General features: G+C 41.4%; 1 protein-coding gene across 4 annotated transcripts in view; it reads right to left on the minus strand.

Moving 5' to 3' along the window:
* Nucleotides 1-2992: 2992 nt before the first annotated feature.
* Nucleotides 2993-21876, minus strand: part of LOC115364946 (transducin-like enhancer protein 1) — a 35172-nt gene continuing 16288 nt past the window's right edge. For 2 of the 4 annotated variants that reach the window (XM_030059639.1, XM_030059637.1), the window contains exons 7-20: nucleotides 20116-20335; nucleotides 19704-19720; nucleotides 17255-17368; nucleotides 16599-16652; nucleotides 13834-13983; nucleotides 11496-11634; nucleotides 10626-10825; nucleotides 9874-9950; nucleotides 9211-9460; nucleotides 8875-9122; nucleotides 7910-8057; nucleotides 7287-7437; nucleotides 6966-7042; nucleotides 2993-6027 (exon numbers count right to left, since the gene is read on the minus strand). In XM_030059639.1, the coding sequence (XP_029915499.1) occupies nucleotides 5920-6027; nucleotides 6966-7042; nucleotides 7287-7437; nucleotides 7910-8057; nucleotides 8875-9122; nucleotides 9211-9460; nucleotides 9874-9950; nucleotides 10626-10825; nucleotides 11496-11634; nucleotides 13834-13983; nucleotides 16599-16652; nucleotides 17255-17368; nucleotides 19704-19720; nucleotides 20116-20335 (1953 nt within the window). In that variant the 3' untranslated portion in view covers nucleotides 2993-5919. Of the gene's footprint in view, nucleotides 6028-6965; nucleotides 7043-7286; nucleotides 7438-7909; nucleotides 8058-8874; nucleotides 9123-9210; nucleotides 9461-9873; nucleotides 9951-10625; nucleotides 10826-11495; nucleotides 11635-13833; nucleotides 13984-16598; nucleotides 16653-17254; nucleotides 17369-19703; nucleotides 19721-20115; nucleotides 20339-21876 lie in introns of all 4 variants that reach the window. The other 2 variants (XM_030059638.1, XM_030059636.1) reach the window with 1 other exon arrangement.

A 21876-nucleotide genomic window follows, 5' to 3' on the forward strand; every position in this document is an offset into this window, starting at 1 on the left:
GCCAGGTACATCGCATCTAATGTGTGTGCCTTATAGAACTGCTCTTTTTTTTCACCACTCGTGTGTCTGTATGTGTATGTTCTGCTGCATTTACTGTACGTCATGCACAAAAGCTCACTGATGCAAATTTCAGCTATATGCAAATGGTTTTGGTGATAAAACCTAATTTGAATTCTTATTCAATCTATGAAAAAAAAACAGGGCTGGAGTTCCAAAACACTATTAGCACTAACATTTTAGATAAATAGCACATGTCATCTATATTTCATCATAAACCAATGGGAGATTTTCTCAATTTAAAGTAGGACTTCACCCTCACATTGTCTCACACTCATCTGTCACGTACAGTGTCATGCTTGTCCCGGGATTTATTTTTTAACGAAATGTGATAATTGGCGTAGCAACTTTGCCTGAACCCACCTGCCTCTAAGTCTCCTTCAGCTGTTGATTTCCTACATTTCCCAGAATGACTTTCAGTAACCCCCAGTGCTGTATATGTGTGGGTGGAGGCAGAGATAGCAACAGCATAGCAAAAAATTTCCAGACAAGAAAGCGCAAGTGGAGAGGGAACAATGCTGTGGTGTGCTATAGCCTGTTATGCAAATTATGGAGAAGAAAAAAAAAGCCGTTGCAAACTGTGTTATGGTCTATTGAGACTACTGTTACTGGAGAAAATGGTATCTCTTCCTCTTCCATAGTGCATTTCTCTGTGTCACTGTTGAATATCAAGTGCAAATTTTTAGTGTAGAAAGAGGCTCTTGAGCTCTGATAGTGACACTAAAAGTTGATATATCATATAAATCTTGATATATACAGTTTATGTTTTAGATACTTGGAAAGTTTGCTGCCGTCAAATTTTACTCTAGCGGTTCTGGAATGATCGGACTTTTTGATTTAGCGCAGTACAATCATTTTTATTAAAAAGAACAAATCTTTCCCAGGAAAAAGAATCAGAAACTAAAAAATAACTCTTATGAGACACTGTATGGCTCGTATCATTTTCTTTTACATCTCAATTACCTTTACATTGTTGAAGTGAGAGCTATTAGGCGTGGCCCGTGTATTGCACTCGTAAAGTCAGCCTGTCACTTTGCGCGCAGTTAATCTACATTTCAGCGTCATTTTGAACTGCGCCAGGATCTTGTCTCTCCCTCTAATCTGATTCACGCTGGCAAAACTAGAATGCAGTTCTCACAAATCGCGCAAATAACTTATGTCAGTTTTGTTTTGGGGTTGAATTTTCCTGAAATATAAAAAGTTAGTGGTGATCTGGGACTCAGGCTGCCTTGGGAGAAATCCCTTTGCTGCAAATGAATAAGAACAAGAATAATGAGAAAACACTGGATAATACTTGACTTACAAAAGAAACATTTGTATTGCTGTACATCTGCACCGATTACACTTCCTCTCCAACTATGTCCAGCCTCAACCCTTATCTCAACCCAAATTCTGCCTCCACCCTTGAAACCTTCCCTTAAATCCTAAAATAGAGCCTTTTCAAAGTGAGGACGGCCCGAAAGGTCACATTCTTACGTCCAGAACCAGTCCTCACAAGTGTAGCAGCACAAGTCTGCACACACCCATACTGTACACATAAGATGAGCAGTGGGAAGAGAGCACCTTTTTTGTGTGGCGTTGAGATAAATAGGATTAGGGATTTGGGAGATTTAGGGGGAATAATCCGCCTGTGTATCAGAGAGAGGCAGCAGCGGCGATGATCAAAAGAGAACGCTGTGATTCAGAGCTCAGAAATCTCTGGATAGACAGAAAACTGAGTGACATTTTCCATTTCTCTCCAAGGATCAGCTTTCATTTTGTCACCATGACTGCTGTAATTGCCACATAATCACCTAATACTGTACAGCACTGTGTGTGTGTATGTGTGTCAGGGATAGAGAAAGAATTATATTCACAGTAATTAATCAGATTTACAGTTCATATCAGGAGAGAAAGAGAGTCTGTTTGTTGTGGGTGTTAGTATTAAGCAGGAGATTGGACTTTGTTATTTAACACACAGTTGATTTGAACAGCTGCTCTGTTCTGCTGTATCTATACCATCATATAAATACCAAATGGGCAAAAAATACAAACAAAATGTTGCACAGCAGTAAAGTCCATTTTGGTGATCTAAAAGATCCCTGTTTAGTTGGGAGGCTCACCCTGATTTTTCATTCATTGTCTTTACTTTCTTATTCTCATTCAGGGACACCAAGAGCCTGTTCCTGTGTGGGAAACACCCTGGACAGGTCGCCTGCCCATCACAGGACAAACACAAATAGACAGCCACTCACACTGCAATCAGCACAATAACCAAGTCACTGCAAGTGCATTCATTTCCTATAGAGCTGAACAAGCAGGGAAACGTTGGCAACCTTGCTAGCTGAGAAAAGCTTTTTTCCTGTCAGTTCTCTTATATTGGTAATTCGCACTTAGTAGTGATGGTAATTCATCAAAAAGTACACATTTATTATGAAAGACAATGCCAGCAGCTCAAAGTGTCATAGCTTTTTATGACCACTATTGATTATAGCCTTTTGCACGGCACACAAATAATATTGCAACCTGTCAGTCAACTTGCTTACACTGAACAGTCATAACCATGGGCAATTTAGGGTCTCCAGTCCATCAAGTTTGGCAGATAGGGAATATACAAAAAACTCTCAGCTTTCTAAGCCTTTATTCAGGGCAGATCGTTTGAACATGCTCTCTCTCAGCCATGACCAGTGCGGCCATTCAACCTTCTTCTGCTGGCTGCAGGGTTAGACTTAGAGCTGTGAGATCAGTACCGCATTTTGTACAAGAGCACAGCAGTACAAGAGAAGGGTTTTAGGCACTGCTAAATGACATCCAGTCTGGGTTTTGTACTGATCACCTTCTATTCACAACCAGCACAACTGCCAATGCTGCAACTATTCGTGCTGGAGTCATGAATCCTGTCATCAGAAATGCCCTAATATGTTTTCTTGTTCTACCCCAGGAAGTCAAAGACCACTTGAGTTACAAAAAAAAAAACATTTATTGTCTACACATTTCAATCATTTTATATTAGCTAGCATTAAGACCATTTAGTGTTTCTCCTGGTTAGATGTTTCTTTTCCATGTAAAAGACGTACAAAAAACAGTTCATTATTTCTAAAGCATGTAAGTTAAGAAAAACAAAACAAAAACAAATATATACATTTTGTACAATTCTTCAACAGACAGGCGAAAGAAAAAAAGGTCATGAAACTAGTTTAGTTTAAAATGGCTGACACAGACTGACTACATCCTCAAGCTGAAATACCATTTGCACCCTCTAAAAGTAAGTCCATCCTCACAAATAATCAGGCTTGCATTTAGTCCTAAATGTTTTTTTTTTTCCATTAAAAATGTAGCATGGCAGGTTTACTTTTAAATCAAATTAATTTGTTTCAAGAGTATTAGCTGATAAAAGTGACAACATCCTAAGCTACACTGATGCACTAAGATATTGCCACTTGTTCTGAGAATATGTTGGTAAAAGGTTGTAGGTTTTTCACCTAAAAAAATAGGATTTTGAGATAAAGCAATACTGAATTGATTGTTTGGATGAACCTTCTTTTGAAGGGTAGAATTGGTTCACTGCTTGTGAAGTACGACAGTCATCAGGCCAGTAAGACATCATGTGTTTTGATGAATGAGAAAAGGCAGGGTTGGGGGCAAATTCAAAACAGCAGAAGTTGAATATGAATCAAGGAAATAAGGAATTATATTCAAAACCATTCAAATGACTGATTACAACATGGAAGCCTCACACACTGAGCAGACTGAGGGGAAACACGCAAACAAATGAAGTGCTTTGAATTTCACTTGAGTGATTCTAGTTTCACAAATTTAATTTAAATGTGATATTAGTGTGTAAAATTCAAATTCATCTAAAATTTTCTGAATTTAAACTCAGCCCTGGGAGTGTTTATGCTGCTGAGAAAAACAATTACAGGTAGTGGTTCAAGACCTTTTCACAGCACAATCAAGTAAAGATTACTGGGCCACTTCAAAGTGTCAATAAAATCATCAAATGCTCTGAGGCCAATATCAATATCAGTCCCAAAATGCACAAGAATCAAATGTTTTGTGGTCCACTGACTGATATGTAGTAGAGTTAAGATGGAGCCAGACTGCTGCACATGCAGGAATACAGAGGTTAAAGGATAACAGGGGACAGTGAAAGGATGGGATCAATATGAGGACTTCTAGTTTTAGGCTGAATTCACACAGAATCAGGCAATCTGAGAGAAAGGCAGCTCCACCCATTCACTTTGAATCAGGGTAGTGCATTTAGGCTCCAGCAGTGTGTGCCGCAGGGTGTCCAACTCCTGCAAGAAGCTGAACCAGATTCAACTTTTGCCAGAACGCAATCCAATAACACACAGCGGTGGTCAATCAAATAAGCCGGCGATCAGACTGAGCTGGCAGACAGCAGACAGACGGGCAATGTAATGACACGCCTGCACTGCTGGACGACACTACGGCAAATAGCCTGATTGCCTGATTCTGTGTAAATTCAACCTTTCTGTTGCTTCTCTCCTTATTCTTCCAAATCTAGCTTTGCCTCCGCATCTTGTCCTGGAGATCAAACCCTCAAATTCAGCCATACCACATTATAGGACATCAAAACCCATGACACTAAATTATGTGGGGAAAGAAGACAAGGCAGGAAGGAAATGAAGGTGCTGAAGAGGTACATTACAAAGAAGTGAAGGAAGTATAGGATGGCAAGGGGGATAAATGGAAATCTAGCTTTTATTCATTTCATCTGTGTCCTTCCCCATTTACTTTTCTCATGATTGATCTTAAAACCTGGAAAATAAAGGAATGGAGGTCAGAAAAGGCTATCAAAGGGATAAAGGAACACAAAGGGCAACCAGAATGGGGCCTTGGCTTGTGTGTGATCTCCTGATCTGTAAGCTTATTTGGTTCGGTAAGCAATTTTTTTCAATATACTGGAAATGATTTTTGGTGGATGGGTAGAAAATGGGAAAATATTATCCACAGCGCTGTCCCTCATGAATGAGGATCAAATCAAATGAACAGAAATCACATAAATCAGTGTTTGGCCTTCTGTATGGTTTGAACCTAGCATATTGAAACTGTCATGTAGCAACTTCATATTTTTATGTACTGTTTGCGCCTATTAAGCAGCAGGTAGGTTACTAACACTACAGTGTACAGTTAGTGTGAATAGTACTGTTAGGACAGTGAATGCACTTTGCACTACTCAAGACATAGTGTAGGCTATCAAAAACAGCAGGCTGAGGTCACAAGGTCAAAGTCAGGGTCAGAGTTGAGAGGTCAAAAGGCTCTGAACATTCTCTGTCTGGAACTAAATAAAAAGCTAACAACATCTTTTGCATTAATGATCTCTACAGTCCTAATCCATGAACCCAACTGCTGTGGACTCTCCCCTCTCTCTCGATTAGTCTCTCATTAGATTTGTCTTTTGTTGTGTCTGCCATTCATTTATGCTTTCATCCAACATGTTCTTTTGTTCTAGGGTCTCTGCCCCGTCATGTCACACACAAATGTGTGCGCTTACTATCTAATGTTCAATACAACGTTCTCCTGAAGAGCTGGTCCCAGTTAAAACAATGGAGAGCCCCTTTGGTTCAGTCAGTGTCTGGTCCCAGTAACTGATCCCAGTGCAGTCCTTTGTAGAAAGCCGTACAGAGAAATGAACACCCCAATGTCACAGTTTCTCTGCTTCCATTAATATCCAGTTGCTCCCATTAGTTTCCAATTGCTATGGATTGGATATGTGCATGGAAAATGTACCTCTCTTTTCTGTGTTTCCTTAGTAGATATAATAGGAAAAGAAATGTACTGTCAAGGTTATTCTTCTCTTTCAATTTCTGGGCCCATGAGGGAATTTCTTTCTCTTTCTCTCCTTTCTTTCTCTCTTTATCAGTAGATGACCTCGTAAACTGTGGCCTTCTTGTCGCCTGAACCAGTGACGATGTACTTGTCATCCACGGAGATGTCACAGCTCAGCACTGAGGAAGATTCTTTTGACTGCAGAGGGAGAACGAGAGAAAGAAGAAAGACAAAGTGTTGGAAAACAGGGTGAGCAAGAGAAGGGGGAGTAGGAGTGCAACAAAGAGATAAGACAAAACAGAGGCCGATGCCACTTACACCAAATGGAAAAAAAAAAAAAAAACCCAGCCAACTATTACGTAAGCACAATCTTTCAACACAACTGAAATGTAGCATTTTTTCCAGCGTTCCACCACAGAGGTCTCATTTCAACTACACTACGAATGTAAGTCAGAGTCCAGTCCAAAAAATGGTGGTTTAATGGAATTTATCTTACTACACAGCTTAAGGTTACACTGAGGTCATGCTTGCCTGCCTAATGTATATAGCATGTCTTGTATCATCACACCTTCTGAGGGTGGCAAAATAGTACGTGACCAGTTTATACCTATGCCAAATGGAGCCAAAGGCAACCTAATACCCTGGGCTGCTGCAAGGCTCAGAGTGCAGACCTGAAACGTTGAGTTAACCTGTTTACACCCAAGAGTGGGACAAACACACATCAGTGATGCTTAAATAAACAAACATTCCCAGAACACATACTAATATGACTGACATCCTCTTTGCTCTCAACATTATTGAAGGGTCATGTGGCTGGTGAAACGGTTGCCATAAAATGTTTGACGTGTTGTCACGGAAGTGAGTACTGACTTGGTACAGAGAGCTGTGTGTTACCGTGCTAAAAGAATCCTTTCACTGCATATTCCAGTGGCACTGGTGTTGAACCTTTCCAACTTTCTGGGTGTTGCGAATTATTTGCACAAAAAATTATGCTATTTCGATGACCACATCATGAAAATTATAAGGCATCCAGCATAGGTGTATTGAACGTTACTATCATTATACTGTAACTGTCCTCTCTGTCCACTATAATACTATATTTGTATCTAATGAAAGAACTGTACTGTGGTCCCAACCTGGAATATGCTGGCTCCATAGGGCGTTCTCCATGCATTCAGTAGGTTGTCTTTCCCTGTGCTCACAAACCATTTACCTGGTGAGAAACACAAACACACACCAAATGATGAATGGCCATTATTCTTATTAATGAAAACTGTTTTATGATAAGACTGGATTTAAAAAAAAAGTGACTGGGAATAACTAAGACCTTAAAAGCATATTTAAGGGGACTAACATTGAACATGAGACATTTTTAAAGTTTACTACAAGGCAAATAATATTGATTTTGAGTTATAATAGAAAGCATGGGACGGAGCAGTGAAGAGTCAGTGCCTTACCACAGTAGGCAAACTGCAGGGAGAGGACACAGCTCTCATGGAGGTGAAGCTGGTACTTGTCAGGTTTGGTGACATGTAGAACCTCAACATTGCTGCTCTCCATTCCTACAGCAAGCCATTCTCCAGTAGGACAGTAGCCGAGAGAGAAGATCTGGACAGCAGAGAGAAGAAATCCTCAGAATTCAAATTTTTAAACAGGAGAATATTGTCTTCTCAATTTCTTCTGAATATTTCAGCTAAGATAAGGGATGCAACTGATCATTTTCTGTTCACAACAAGGCATGCCAACCCTCTTCACCCCAAACCCCCCTAAAATTAAACTTATGTCATACTGTGATTTTATATTCAATACAACTTCAAAAGTTTTAGGCATATTCTTCTGTGAAGTTTTTCAGAAGCTGCAATGAACTGCGGCTTTTGATGCCCAGGATGCCATTCACATTAAATTACGCAAAACACGAAACAGCTTTAACTACTGGTTAGACACTATTGAACTGACTGTCAGCATTTTATGGTTAGAATGAGAAAACTGGAAAGTCATACAATTAAATGGAAACACTGATTTTAGTTACATCAGAGTGTTGTGTGAAGTGTTTTTTTAATGTGTTGATATGCGTGTAAACCTGTGACGTGAAGTCATGCTGCTGGAGCTGCCGGCCCTCTCTCAGATCCCAGGAGCGCACAGTGTTGTCCAGGCCTCCAGTCCACAGCTTGGTGCCATCATTGGAGATGTCTATACAGCTGGCTCCATCTGTGTGGCCCTGGAACTGCCTGTATGATAGATACAAACATACATACATTTTGTGTTAAAGAAAGAAAAGGCAGTTAAAACGAATACATGTTGGCCATTAGATTTCTCTTGCACTTAGCATTTACTGTGTGTTCCCTGTAAATGCAATTATGAGGATTAAAACAAACAGTAGACAAAATTTGCTACACTTTTCCAGTTTGACGTAATTATTCAAGTAATCAAACCCAGGAGCACAGCTGGCTGTGGCTATAAAGTCTCTCCCTTTTACCAACCACTTTAGCAGCAAATTAACCATTATTTAGAGGCCCCATCCTAAATATCTCTTTGGCTGTTTAGACAGCAAATGTTACAGCTATTTGTCTCAATTTAGCAGCCACTGTGTCTAGTTTTCTGCCCTATTCCTACCTCACCACTGTCTAATTGTGTACACCTCATTCTGTAACTATGTCCTGCGGAAAAGTTGATGCAACTGCTTTGTTTCTCCTGTTTGTCAAGAAAAAATAGCCACAGGTAAATTTCTGAGTCAAATCACTTTGCTCAGCTGCAGCCACTCTTGCACTAGCATTGCTCTATATTCTACCTTTCACTGCAGGACCACTGGAGGTACAACTATAGTCAGCAAGGTTAAATCTGCTGAAGTGAGAATAATTTTGTTAAACTGTGTGGATTAAAAGTTCATTAGACAAGCCACACAGTGGGCAAAAGCCTGTTTAGACTTACTTGACCCACATATTTAGTTGTACTTATCTGCTTGCAGGAATGGCCATGAAAATTACCACACATCCAATGTTGAATCTGTAAAAATCAAACAATACCACACAGCAGGTTTTCTCTTACCTAACCAGTGTCTGATTGTGTAAGTCCCAGACTGCGATGTTTCCATCGCTGCAGCAAGAGAAGCAGACCTTGGAGTCTGGGCTAATGGCCAGAGCATAGCATGCTGGTGCTGATGATGTCAGCTCTGCCTTGATCCTTGGAGTGGGTGTGGCCAAGTCCCAGATGGACAGTGTGCTGGCCTCACCTCCCACGATCAGTGTCCGACCATCCGGAAGGAGACGGCAGGAGCGAATATAGTTGTCCCGATTCTAATGAGGCAATGAATTAACTTAATATTTACTTACTTCACACCATTAACATGCGAGTAGTTATACAAATACTGTGCTCCCTACTCACCAAACAGTCGAGCTGTGACACCGGGCTCTTGTTGCCTGGGTGACTGATGTCCCAGACCTTGACGCAACCCTTCCCCCCTGTGTACACGTGCCGGGTGGGGTTACTGATGGTGACGGCACATACCACTTCACCATGGTTCAGTGTGTTGATCTGACGAGCGTGGCGAGGGATCCCCGGCCCCACCAGAGCATCTGGTGGGAAGGGTACCGGCTGCATCTGGCCGTCTGCTGCCACGTGAAAGGAGTAAGCTCTGACGATACAGAGGAAGAGGAGAGGTCAATGCCAAGAAGGAGGGTGATGAGAAGATAAGACATGAGGAAAGAGGAAAGAGAGAGAAAGAGAAAAAATGTGGAGATGAAGAGAAGAAAAAGGAAATGTAGGTGAAATAAAAGAAAAGAAGGAGGGGATGAAAACAAGGGAGACCAGATACACAAAAGGGGAAGAATAAGTAGGAGAGGAAGCGATACAAGAAAGAAGATGAGAAATAGAGGTATAAATATCGATAAAAGAGAAGAAAGAACAAAAATGACAAAAGAATGAAGGTAACCAAACAATGCCATGTTTTTTCTTCCTGAGAGGAGTTTTTGCTAGAATGTCATCATGGGGGCAATTTTTTATGAGCCGTCAAATACACAAACACAGCGAGCACCTGAGCACACTTACGGTTTGCCTCCAGGGATGCCTGTTAGGCTAGGTGGCATTCCAGGGACTCGCATGTGAGGATGGGGGTCAAAACCAACCTTGAGGAGAGAACACAGACAAATTTATGAGCACAATGCAAACACACACCCATGGGCATGGGCAAATGCAACAGATCAATAGTAACCTGTGGAATGGAATACAAACAGTCATGAGCACAGAGCAAATAGACACACTAAAGCACACACACCCTCTGAATGAAAAGTAGAAGAGTAGGCAAACATACACAAGGAAAACTGTCAGTACTTGCCCCCCACCACACACACACACACACACACACACACACACACACACACAGAAACAGCGAGTGCACAACTGAAGTTGCTATCAAGTGTTGCCCAGACACACATACACACTGCTGAGAGTCTACTTAACCTATTCAAACAGTGTAACGAACACTTTGCAAATACAGCTAATAGACTAATGAGATCATTGACAGTAATGGAAACCACCATACACACTGTGCAAATATTCTCATACAGCAAAATTAAAAAGCAGCTGTGCAGTTCTGGTCACATGTTCAACACAAATAAATAAATTAATAAATAAATAAATAGGTCTAACAGAAAGTCAACTGCAAAGCAATTCTTTGATGTTTTGCAGGTGTTTTATTTTATTTTGGGTGGGACTCAGACAGATGGACATACACTCAGATGTCAAATGTTCCTGATTAAACACATCGAAATCCACTAGCTTTAGATGCCCATTACACTCACCATGGGTGAGCGGCCATATGCAGCCACAGCGGCGGCAGCAGCAGCACTCATCTGAGGAGACATGTTGTGAAGTCCAGCAGCATAGGCCGCAGCTCCGGCTGCACCAGCCAGCTCTCCATTCATCCCTGCTGCATGGGGCAACATACCAAACGCACCCGGATATGGTCCTGGGACAGCCAAGGGGGTCCGCAGACCTGCAGCTGAGGAGAGGAGGGAAGGAGGTACAACACAGGGAGTTAAGCAGCTAGGCACAACTAATAAAGCAATAAAGGGTCGTTTACAGGTTGTAAAGTCTGGGCCTTTGTTCTTTAAAAATCTTTGAGCTTAAATCTCAGACCTGTTTTCCACTTAAATCTCTCTTTATAAAGCCTCTCTGGTCATGTGACACTATCGATATCCCTAGTTTTGGACTATAAATATAATGGCTGTGATTCAAAGTTGATTTAATAATGAAAAAGATTTAATTCACAAATTTGGTACGAAATCTGAGGTCTAATGCCAAAATTATGTAGTATCTCAATTTTGGCATTTTGACTTATCTTTGTTATCACACCCTCTTTGAGAAGCTACAGTTTCACAAAAATATAGGTGTGACACTAATTGTTAATGACTCAGACTTGCAACACGAGTTCTTCTGGAAACAAGCCAAAAAGCCTTCACAATTTATCCAAAGCTCTTCTAGCCTAAACTGCCATGTTAACTTTTCCTCAACAGGTTGGAGGCTGTTCAGACAACACAAATAAATATTCTGGCAAAAAAATAACCTATTTCAAGATTAAATACACCACAGTCCTAAATATAATGCATTCTATGATATCATTGATTTACAAATTACAGTTTTACAGTTACGCTTAATTGTACTGGACTTACTAGGTGGATGTGGCATTTCCATTGAGGGGGGTTTTGATAGGCTTGGCCGGAGTCCAGGGGTGGAGCTCGGCCCGGGGGTGGAGTCACCTCTAGGGGTGGGTGTGCTTGATTTCAGCCCAGGTGTACCTGCCTTGTCTCGCTGCCATGGAAAGAGAGATGGCATAAATATATGTACACCTAATAATAAAAAGGGGGTAAAAATAACCACTATGACAGTTATAATCTATGAACATGAGTGGCTGCTGAATGCAGCAAAATTTAACTCATACTGACATTAATCCCTACTAGTGAGGGGCGATATGGACTAAAAATTTTATCACGATAATTTCTGGCATTTATTGCGATAACGATAAAAGTGACGATAAAAAATATAAAACAATTCAACTCCATCTTTTTGACTACAAATCTATCACCGCATTCAGTCTTGAGAACCCCACAAATACTGCTCAAAAATAATACTTACTGTAGTCAAATACGCTACTAAACTATACCAATTAAGTTTAAGTAGTACACCTGTACTGCATCCTTTGTAATCACCGCTTTTTTGCAAACTTTGCATATGACAGATGTTTGCTCCACGTCAGACTTACTGTAGCCAAACCAGAGGCCTGTATCACGAAGCAAGCTTAGTTTTCGCTGGATTAGCCAGACCTGTCCGGATACACTAATCGAGATCATGGTGATCAGGGATAAGCGGTATCACGACGCTGGTTATCAACTCGCTCATTCGATCCAGGTTTGTCTCATCAGTAGACGTGAACGCGCACGTATAAGGGGCGGAGTCTGAGGCAGCCGACCAATCACAAACATGAGCGACAAGGAAAAAAGCACAGCGTATGTCACGGCGGAGGTGAGGCATATTATAGCCTACTGGAAAAGTATGAGGAGGAAAAACAACATCTACACACTAAATCGAATGCCGCGGCTGCCGCGAAGAGAAGGCAGAATGCTTGGCAACGAGTTGCCGACTAAATGCGCAAATTACACATCAGTGGCTTAAGTCCACATCTGACGCTGAAACCTATGAACTCACTGCACTGCACAGATGTGCTGCGTGTATGAGAGATATTTAATTCCTCCAGGTGTAATCCCTCAAGGGTTAAAAGAACGTGGGAGCAAGTAAAAACACAAAAACACAAGAATATCATTGCATTTTGTAAGTTTGCCATTTTATTATAGGCTACATTTATTTATTGCCATTTATTATACAGGCTATAATAAAATGAAGCGGACGCCAAAAATTAATCACGTCAGTCAGTGCATCAGGTTGACAGCCTGAATAAAATCAGATATTGAGCTGCGTTTGAACAGGAACAAAAGGCAACTATAAATGCCTACTCGCCCTCTTGAATGAAGGGTACAAATGATCCTTTTTCATATTTGCATCAGCGAGCTGTCAATCAGGCCTATTCTCTCACCCAAGAATAATTTGCCCCCCAAAAATATTTAGAGCTAATTAATTGAGCCATTTTAAATGTCCCTAAAATATTGTGAAATGCCTCTAAAAATACTTTTAATTATCAAATTTTTGAAAAAACAAAAAAACAGAAACGATTTCTCATTTCTGTTTTCCTCTCCCACAGAGTGTCAGCTCTGTACAGCAGGCAGCTGTTAGCCAGGCTGAAGCTGCTTCACATTAATATTACAGCCTCTCTCTCATACAGAGGGTTGTCGGCAAAATGTTACGGATATGGCCGGTCAAGGAAAATCCTTTAATGCCGTAATGCTCTCCTTATTTGGACTCGTTGTTCAATGGGATCGTCAATGATTGGTCAGGCCATGGTTTGGCAAACAGCTGATTGGCCAGGGGGCGGTGCTTTATGTAGGATTCAATCCTGTACTGAAAGTTAGCCTGCCCCGGAGCAGGCTAGCGTTCAGGATAGGATTAGGACAGGTTTTCTATCCCGATCAGAGGTGAACCAGCTTTGTGATACAGAAAATCCGGAGTTGAGCCTGAAATTATCTCGCTAACCCCTTAATCCTGCTTCGTGATACAGGCCTCAGTTCCAGATAATCGAGCTGGAGCCTCGTTTAGCAACAAGCTCTTCGCTATCAGCCCCGCCTTCCGCCATGCTTGTTATTGTGCTACACGTGTGAGCTGCCGGCTGCCAGCGGCGAGTGCGTTGCGCACGTAATTACGTCATCAACAGGAGTTTATCGTTATTATCGCGAGATGACATATTCTTACCGTGGGGAATTTTTTTGACGATATATCGCAAACGATAACATATCGCCCATCCCTAATCCCTACTTCACAAAAAATGAAAAAAATCATAGATGAATGACATGGGAGTATGTATACATTCAACTGTTTTTCCATCTAAGTGCCCATCCATACCATTGCCATCTCTTTGGACTTAAGGGAGGAGGAGCTAGCTGAGGATGCAGTGGAGGCTGGGCTACAGGGGTCTTTCTTGAGGAGACGTGCTTTATCCAGGCCATTTTCTCTTGGGGAGGGGAGTGGCGTACCACGAGGAGAGGCTGGGTCCTGTGGGACAATCAGATGTTCAATGGTTAATATCTGCCTCAGAGCAAAATTCTTGTAGGCAACAGAAGATTCTGCTCTTGGTGAATTTTTTGGACCAAAACAGCAGTCATATGCCTATTTAATTATGCAAATAGTTCATTTAAAAATACTGTAATACTTGTAATTTTATTACATCTGTAAGAAAATCCTTCCCCTAACTTAAAGTCCCCTGCACTATGTCCCACCCAAACATCCTGTTTCAACAGGAACTATATATAATCATTAAACTAAGTCACTTTCACAGAGTCTTTAAGCAATAATTTGGAATATCACTAATTTTCATAAATCACCACAACACTACTGCACTAAAGACAAAAAACTTGTCAGAAATCAGATGACAACTTTTTGACTTTTCACCAATACAAGTAAACAACACAGCAAGCTACATAAATAAAGTGAGTAGATGGCTGCTGCCAAAGCAAGTTTTTTTGTTTGTAATAATCACACAGAAGAAAAACTAAAAGGCATTAGAAATTACAAAAGCATGTGCTCATGCAATAACTGGCCACAAGAGCACCTGTTTGTGAATCTGTCCATGATCCATGATGTATTCTGATTTTGGTGTTTTTAAATGTGTGATAAATCTTGTGATTTTAATTACCAGCACACTGAGGCGATGAAGTTCAAGTTTTGATAACTTGAATACAAGAGCTTTTTAATCTATTTTTAGTGGGGATAATGTTTCACCTGGCCCAGACTGTTACTGCTAAACAACCCTCTTAGACTCAGTAAAGCAAAGGGCTTCTTGTGCAATGGGATAAACCACTAGACCCCAGCCCTCCCACTGATTTAATTCTCCACAACTTGGCGGCATTTCCACAAGCCCAACCAATGAGATACCTCAGACTGTGGTGGAAAGTAAATGGTGTTCACGAGAGGATGAGGAGACAGCCGGATAAGCATTCCACTACTCTCTATCATTATCTCCAGCACATGCTCACTACAACCACAAATTATGTTTTCGCTGAATGGCATGTCTTTCATATGTTTCAACACTGATGCAGAGGTTTGGTCCATCCATCTGCCTGAATTAAGACATGGAGATCGCTGGGAAATCCCTCTGTATCCAGGTTGTCTTTATGTGAACAAACATGATCACAAAACCATGTTAATCATAGACAGTGTAAAGTACAAATATCCTTGCACTGCTTTCTGTGTCATTCAGGGGGTTTCATCAACGATCAGGCTAAAAAAGTCATACCTGTGAGCTAATTCATCAAGTAAGACTTAAGTAAGGTTACAAGCAAAACCTCCAGACATATGGAATACTGTTCCTGGTGATTGCAGCTTGACAAAACACTGGAACTTTTGTCAGCATGTCACATGCTCAACCAAACATAGTAAGACAAGGGACCAGTGATAAGGCTCAGCCAAGACAATGTAAAATCAACAGTTGCCCATGTTGGGCTCTGCTGAACATATGTATGCACGTAAGTCCTCTGTACTGCTCTGCTCTACTCTAAGAGGCTACTCACATTACCCTATTCGTGCCATGCCCAAGCACGTTTGACCCCAAAATCCAGTTTATTTGACTAGTACGAGTGCTCTGTTCCATGCTGAAGCACAGTACACTTCCTCCGCTCTGGCACGGTTGGAGGGGGTGTGCTTCAGCATGGTACGGGCGTTCATGCACGAGCACATGCATAGTCACGCACGCAGCGCGAGAACGTGGATATGACGTAAATCACGTGACCGTCCCTCCCCGTTTCCTCCTGCCTCCGCAAAATCGTTTTATGTGTGCAGCGCGATTAACTGCAAATTGCTGCCTCACGCAACCAATAATCAACCATGTTGTCTGTATCGTTGTCCGCTGTGCTGCTGCAACCGCGTATAAGCAAAAGTCGATTTATAATGACGTCGGGCCATGCGTGTGTCGTATTTCAACGTGGTGACGTGTGTACCGGAGGCAATCGCACTTGAGCGCGGTTGGGCTTTGGGTAATGTGAGTGCAGGCCAGCAGGGGACTGGGGAGGAAGGGCATTTTTGCTTCAGCACAATACGGAGCAACTGGGCCTAATGTGAGTAGGCCCTAAGGATAGGTATGATGCTGACCACAAATCCTTTCCTGACAAGCCAGGGTTGTACTACTATACTGTCTCAAGGAGTAATTTTCTGAGATTAAATTTAGAGACGTTAGTACCTAGAATTCATGTTGTGAGGACATTTTATTCCAGTCAAGGAATTTAATTCATAACAAAAGGGCTTCAAAAGAGGGACACCTCAATGGTTTAAATAGTCCACTAACTCTATTCAGTTTCAACTGACAATTCCCACAACTGACAATAGATAGAAAGGTAAATAGACAGACAGACAGACAGACAGATAGATAAAAAATGATGATGGTGGTTGTGATACTGGTGATGATGATGATTGCTTTTAGCCCCTAAAAAGTCTGCATCCTTGATTATGTCAATCTTATGGGTTTTTCTGTTTGTTTGTTTTTTTAACGGAATTACTTTAACACTTACTGCAAAAGCAAATGCCCACTGGGACATGCAAAGCTGACACTTAAACTTGACTGAACAAAAGACAAATATGTTTACAAATAACAAATGCAAACTATTACCCACACTTACCTCATTCGAGACATCCACCACTAAGTTATCGTCACTTTTCTCCCCATCACTATCCTAGAAAAGGGAAGCGAGTTAATAGACAATTAAGCATTTTGAATTTCAATTTAATGAAACTGGTTGTCTTTAAGAGGCACCTGTCTCAAATATGTCCTACAATGGTACATCTAAACACACACCTGAAGATACACATGCACAATGTAATACTGCAGATGGCCTATGGGTGTGTGATATATATATTGTCTACAAAAATATCTTGATTGTTGTTGTAACGATGTGTGAAATGACAAACTTGAATATGGCACTAATTTTGCAAAAACCAATCAAAACATGTCTTGAGAGTCAGCACACATTCACTACATATTATCAAGCCACGGATTTGAAAATATCATTAAAAGCATATAATATACTATCAAAAAGAGTGAGCTAGTACAACACAAGACTTTTACAAACACATTTTTAAACACATCTTTGAGGGATGCAAAATATCATCAATTATTGTTACTGGCAAAATCCCCCAAAATATCAATATTACTTTTGTCAATATCGCACACATCTAACATGACCACATTCAGATCATAAAACACCTCTCATTAGCATCAACTTCCTATGTGATGATGCTTTCTCTCTCACATACAAGCAGTGGCACCGTCTCTTACATAGTGGCTTGAGTCCTTGTCGTCCACTTTGCGTTTCTTGGTGTCAGTAGGAAATTCTGGTCCATTGCGCCGCTTGTCTGAATTCCTAAGACCATCTGGTAACAATGAGTTACTCTGCAGGTGAGGAGGAGGAGAGCAGGGAAGAGGAGAATAAACAGTAAAAAAGGAGAAAGAGAAGGACTATGAGAAAAAAAGATAAGAGGAAAAAGCAGTCTTTGGTACAGTTCAAGCTGGGTCTTTGCCATGTGTGCACTGTGCATCAGTGTCCCAAATTATCTTATCCATCTAGCACTTATTTCAAGAGCTATTCTGTGACGTGTAGAGCAGGTTAAATAAACAGACTCTTACTACCAAACAGGTTAATAGTGCACAGCAGCATGAATATAAGTAGCACAAACACTTAGACAGCAACCTCTTTCCTCACTTGACCACAGCCACAGTCACACACCTCTGAAGTTGATGATTACATTGAGTGGCTCTCAAAATCTATCAGTGCTCCCTCTCCTGGCTCTGACAAGCTGTATTGGCTCTCCCTCGCTCTCCCTCTCTCTCCCCCTGTGTGTGTGTGTGCGTGAGTGTGTGTGTGTGTGCGCGAGTGTGTGAGTGCGCAGTGTGTAATTGACTGTGAAAGCTGGTGTGTATGAGCAAGTGTGTAACAGACTTTGTGTGTATTACTTGCACAGCACACCCCTCGTGTCCCACGACTCCACACACACACACACACACACACACACACACACACACACACACACACACACACACACACACACACACACACACACACACACACACACACACACACACACACACCAGCCCCCTCTGGCCTCCTGACCAACGGATCCTATTGTTAATGGATTAAAGCTTCATGTTGAGTCCATTATAGTCTCAGCCTGTCAATGAAATGTGCATCCAACACACACATACACAACCGCAGTGAGCGAGAGAGAGAGAGAGACAGAAACAGAGAGAGAGAGAGTGAGAGAGAGACAGAAACAGAGAGAGAGAGAGAAAACTCTTGGGATTTGAGAGGGGAAAGGGTAAATGAAGGAGGAATAGCTAAGGGGGGGTGAGAAAAAAGGGGAAAGGGAGGGGATGAGATTAGAGGACAGAGGATGGAGGGAGGGTGTGAGAGTGTGGAGGAGAAGAAAGGGTGACAAGAGAGGAGTGAGGAGGAAGGGAAGGGGGAGAGGGTGAAAATCTGCATTCTGCCAAAGGCCCCCTTCCTTCATGGCCTCCCCTCCACCTTCCTCCCTCCCACCGTCTCCCCCTTATTGAAAGGTTTTAGTGAGCTGAGCACAGGGGCACTGACCCGCAAAACGTAAGCAATTTCCCCCCTCCATCCCTCCTCTATTCGCTTTTAGCACGGTCCCTCACTCACACACACACACAAACACACATACACAAGCTCAGTGTCATATGACTGCCCCCCACCCCCACCCACCCTTTCCCAAGCCCTCCCCTCTCAGTGGCGGTGATATTAAACACAATGAGAGTCTTTAAGCGCGGGATCAGGGGCGGTGGGACGGGGGAGGAAGGGGTAATCTGCTCACTGAGGTGTTAAATAGGCACAACAATGCAGGCTGTGCTGGAGTGTGTGTGTGTGTGTGTGTGTGTGTGTGTGTGTGTGTGCGTGCGTGAGTGTGTGTGTGGGTGCGCGCATGCGTGTGTGACCATGCTAAAAGGCTCATTTGGAGGAGAAAGGAAGCCTAACAGTTCAGAGCAGATCTAGGGCAGAACAAAAACAACAGGCAGGCTAAACCTCTCCCGTAGACCAACTCATACACACAAAAAACACAGATTCACAGGAAAAAAACAACAAAAAAAACCTAAACCATGGGAATCAAGGCCATTTGGTAGTGAAACAAAGGTAAAAACAAACAAAAAAAGCATAACATTACACAGCTTAGGTACCTTGTTATGGTACTTGTATACATTAATAACATAGCAAGAAAAAATTTTATTGGTCCCCGAGGGGAAAATGGGCCACTGCATCAGTAAGAACAGGTTAAAAATGGCAACACTGTTAAACTGAAGAATGGCACTTGCCTAAGCAACAGGTGCAGTTTAAATAAAATACCTACTGAATATGAATCTGAAATGACCATACCAAAACTTTACTACTAAAACTATACCCACTGTATAAAAGGTGATAGATAAATCAAGTTTTATTATTATCATTATCTATCCCACTTGCAAGTGGTTTCAAATAGTTTATGAAAACTGTGTAGTGACTCCATAGCTATTGCATGTTGTAGAACTAGTTATAGGCCTTGTCATGTTTTTGGATTATGTGTAGGACACAGTAATAAATATTTTCTCCCATCATAGGATCAATAAAATACTACTAAATGTGAGATGACTGACTGGACTATGATAGCCTTTCTACATCACTTTCATCTCATCTCATTTTAAAGAGATAACTGCAGTCTTAGAAACCAGAAGTACTTACTGTTCCGGGCTCTCGCTCTTTTGCCATTGGAAATGCATTCACAAGGTTGAGGGTAGATGGTTGAAAGTTGAGCAGAGCAGGGGAAAAAAAACAGCAAGAGAACGCGTTAAAATTCTGAAGCACTGTACATTTCAATAAACAGTATCATAAAAAGTCACAAATATACAATAACACAGGCTGATGAACAGACTGATAAGTTTAATCACTTGGATGTTGGCACAAGATTGAACTGTATTGATGTCATTCAGAAGCTTTTTGTCACAGCTTCAAATGAGCCGTTTAGGGCAAGAACTCAATCAATTTATCGAACATATAAGACTCCCCCAAATTTGCAGGAACCCAGTCTTCCATAGCTGATGATTCCTTGTGTATCTTAATTAGTATTTGTGTGCTAAAGCGTCCCTTTGCTCACCCCTCAGGTGTTCAGGTCCTGCAGGGTGGGGCTCTGGTCCTGCTGGGTGTGGCTTCTTATCCACGCCATCTTTGCCTGCCAAATGTGGGGGCACAGCACCAAGAGCACCTGACAGAGCCAACAGACCAGCTGATCCCCCCAACTGAGAGGGGTGGAGACCCGCAGGGTGGGGAGTGAGAGGCACAGGGGCACCACCACCATGGGTATGAGATAGATGCTGCTGCTGAAAAAGAAAAAGAAAGAGGGAGGGCGAGAGAGAGAGAGAGGTAAGAAAAGTTTTTGCATGTATACATACATGTAGGCCTGTTAATATAAATACATGCAATTTTGACATGAGTGAGATAGCGAGGCTCTTCACTCTATATATATATACTATAAATGGTACTAATACACATGTTTTCATCTTCCATTTTTCCATTTGCTATGCACTTCACATCACAGTTTGATTTAAATATTGACTTACTTTGATTCACTTACTGATTCTTGTATTTTCATACTGGATATATTTTCATTTTGTAATTGTTGGTTATGTTATTTTTAGTATTCCTAATGTATTTAATTTACTTTGCTCCCTTTTTTATATCCTTTTTGTATGTCATGTATTGTATTGTTTTCCACGGCAACAACACAATTTTCAAACGGGGATCACTCACGTTTCACATAATTTGAGATGATAAAATGAGCCTTTGCGCCTAAACTTGTTCAATCCAAATTCTCATTGGTTGGATAATCGAAAAAGCGTGTGTCATTTTCAGGGGGTAGGAGGGATATATGCAGACCTGATGTACTTTTGCATGCCTTGCTTTTAAGGCCGGAGTGCAATTTAGATGATGTAATCATTTTCAAGACATGTGACTGATGAATTGCATTGTGATTCACAGAAATACACATGGGAAAGGTGAAATGCTTTATGGGATGCATTTTCTGTTTTTTCCAGAGCTCTTAGCCTGTTAGCTGCTTAGCAAGTGAAGGAATTTCATACTGGGCTTAACCTCCATGTGGACTGCTAAACATTTCTCAACCTCAGACAGTGACAATGGCAGTGACATTTAAGTACGGCAGTTAATCTGAGTACGAGAACAACAATGAATAAGAAAAGACCATAACTGAGATTACTGTGTGACTGCTGACCCTCTAACCAAGACTCAAAAGGATTCCAAGAGGACTGGAAATGGGAAACTTTAAACTAATAAGAGTGAGCCATAAGAGCATCACCACAAGCCAGGAGTATATATTGACTAGTTTAAGATAATCAGGTTAAAAATGATTCAATACGCTACTACTTGCTTTCTATGTTTATAAATCATTTAGGCTACCAGGTAGGCCACTGTGCACTCTAGATTAACTAAATCAGCCACTCGGCAAGCTATAACATGAAGACATGCTGATTTTTCCCTATCGATCAGTCAATGGGTGGAGGGTAGGCCAAATTTCAGGCGACCATGATTCTTTGCACCTATGATGTGCTAAATGATTTTGGGAGAGGTTAAATACAGTGTAGATTTGATTCTCCAAGTTAGCAATAATTAGAAAAGGGTATAATACAAATATAGACAATGACTATTACACCCTTTACAGGTGTTGATTGAAGTAACAGCAATGCTACTTAGTAACTTGAGTAAGATATTTCCATGCCTGAGCCAAGAAAAGATACTGAGCTTTGCTTAATGTGCCAAAATATGCTCAAATATAACCCTCTTAGTTTTATACTCACACAGGTTAAACTTCCAAACTGTGGGAAACTCCAAACAAGCCCAAGAG

Source organism: Myripristis murdjan, chromosome 9 (genome assembly GCF_902150065.1).
Source record: "Myripristis murdjan chromosome 9, fMyrMur1.1, whole genome shotgun sequence".
In the NCBI taxonomy this organism is placed as follows: domain Eukaryota; kingdom Metazoa; phylum Chordata; class Actinopteri; order Holocentriformes; family Holocentridae; genus Myripristis; species Myripristis murdjan.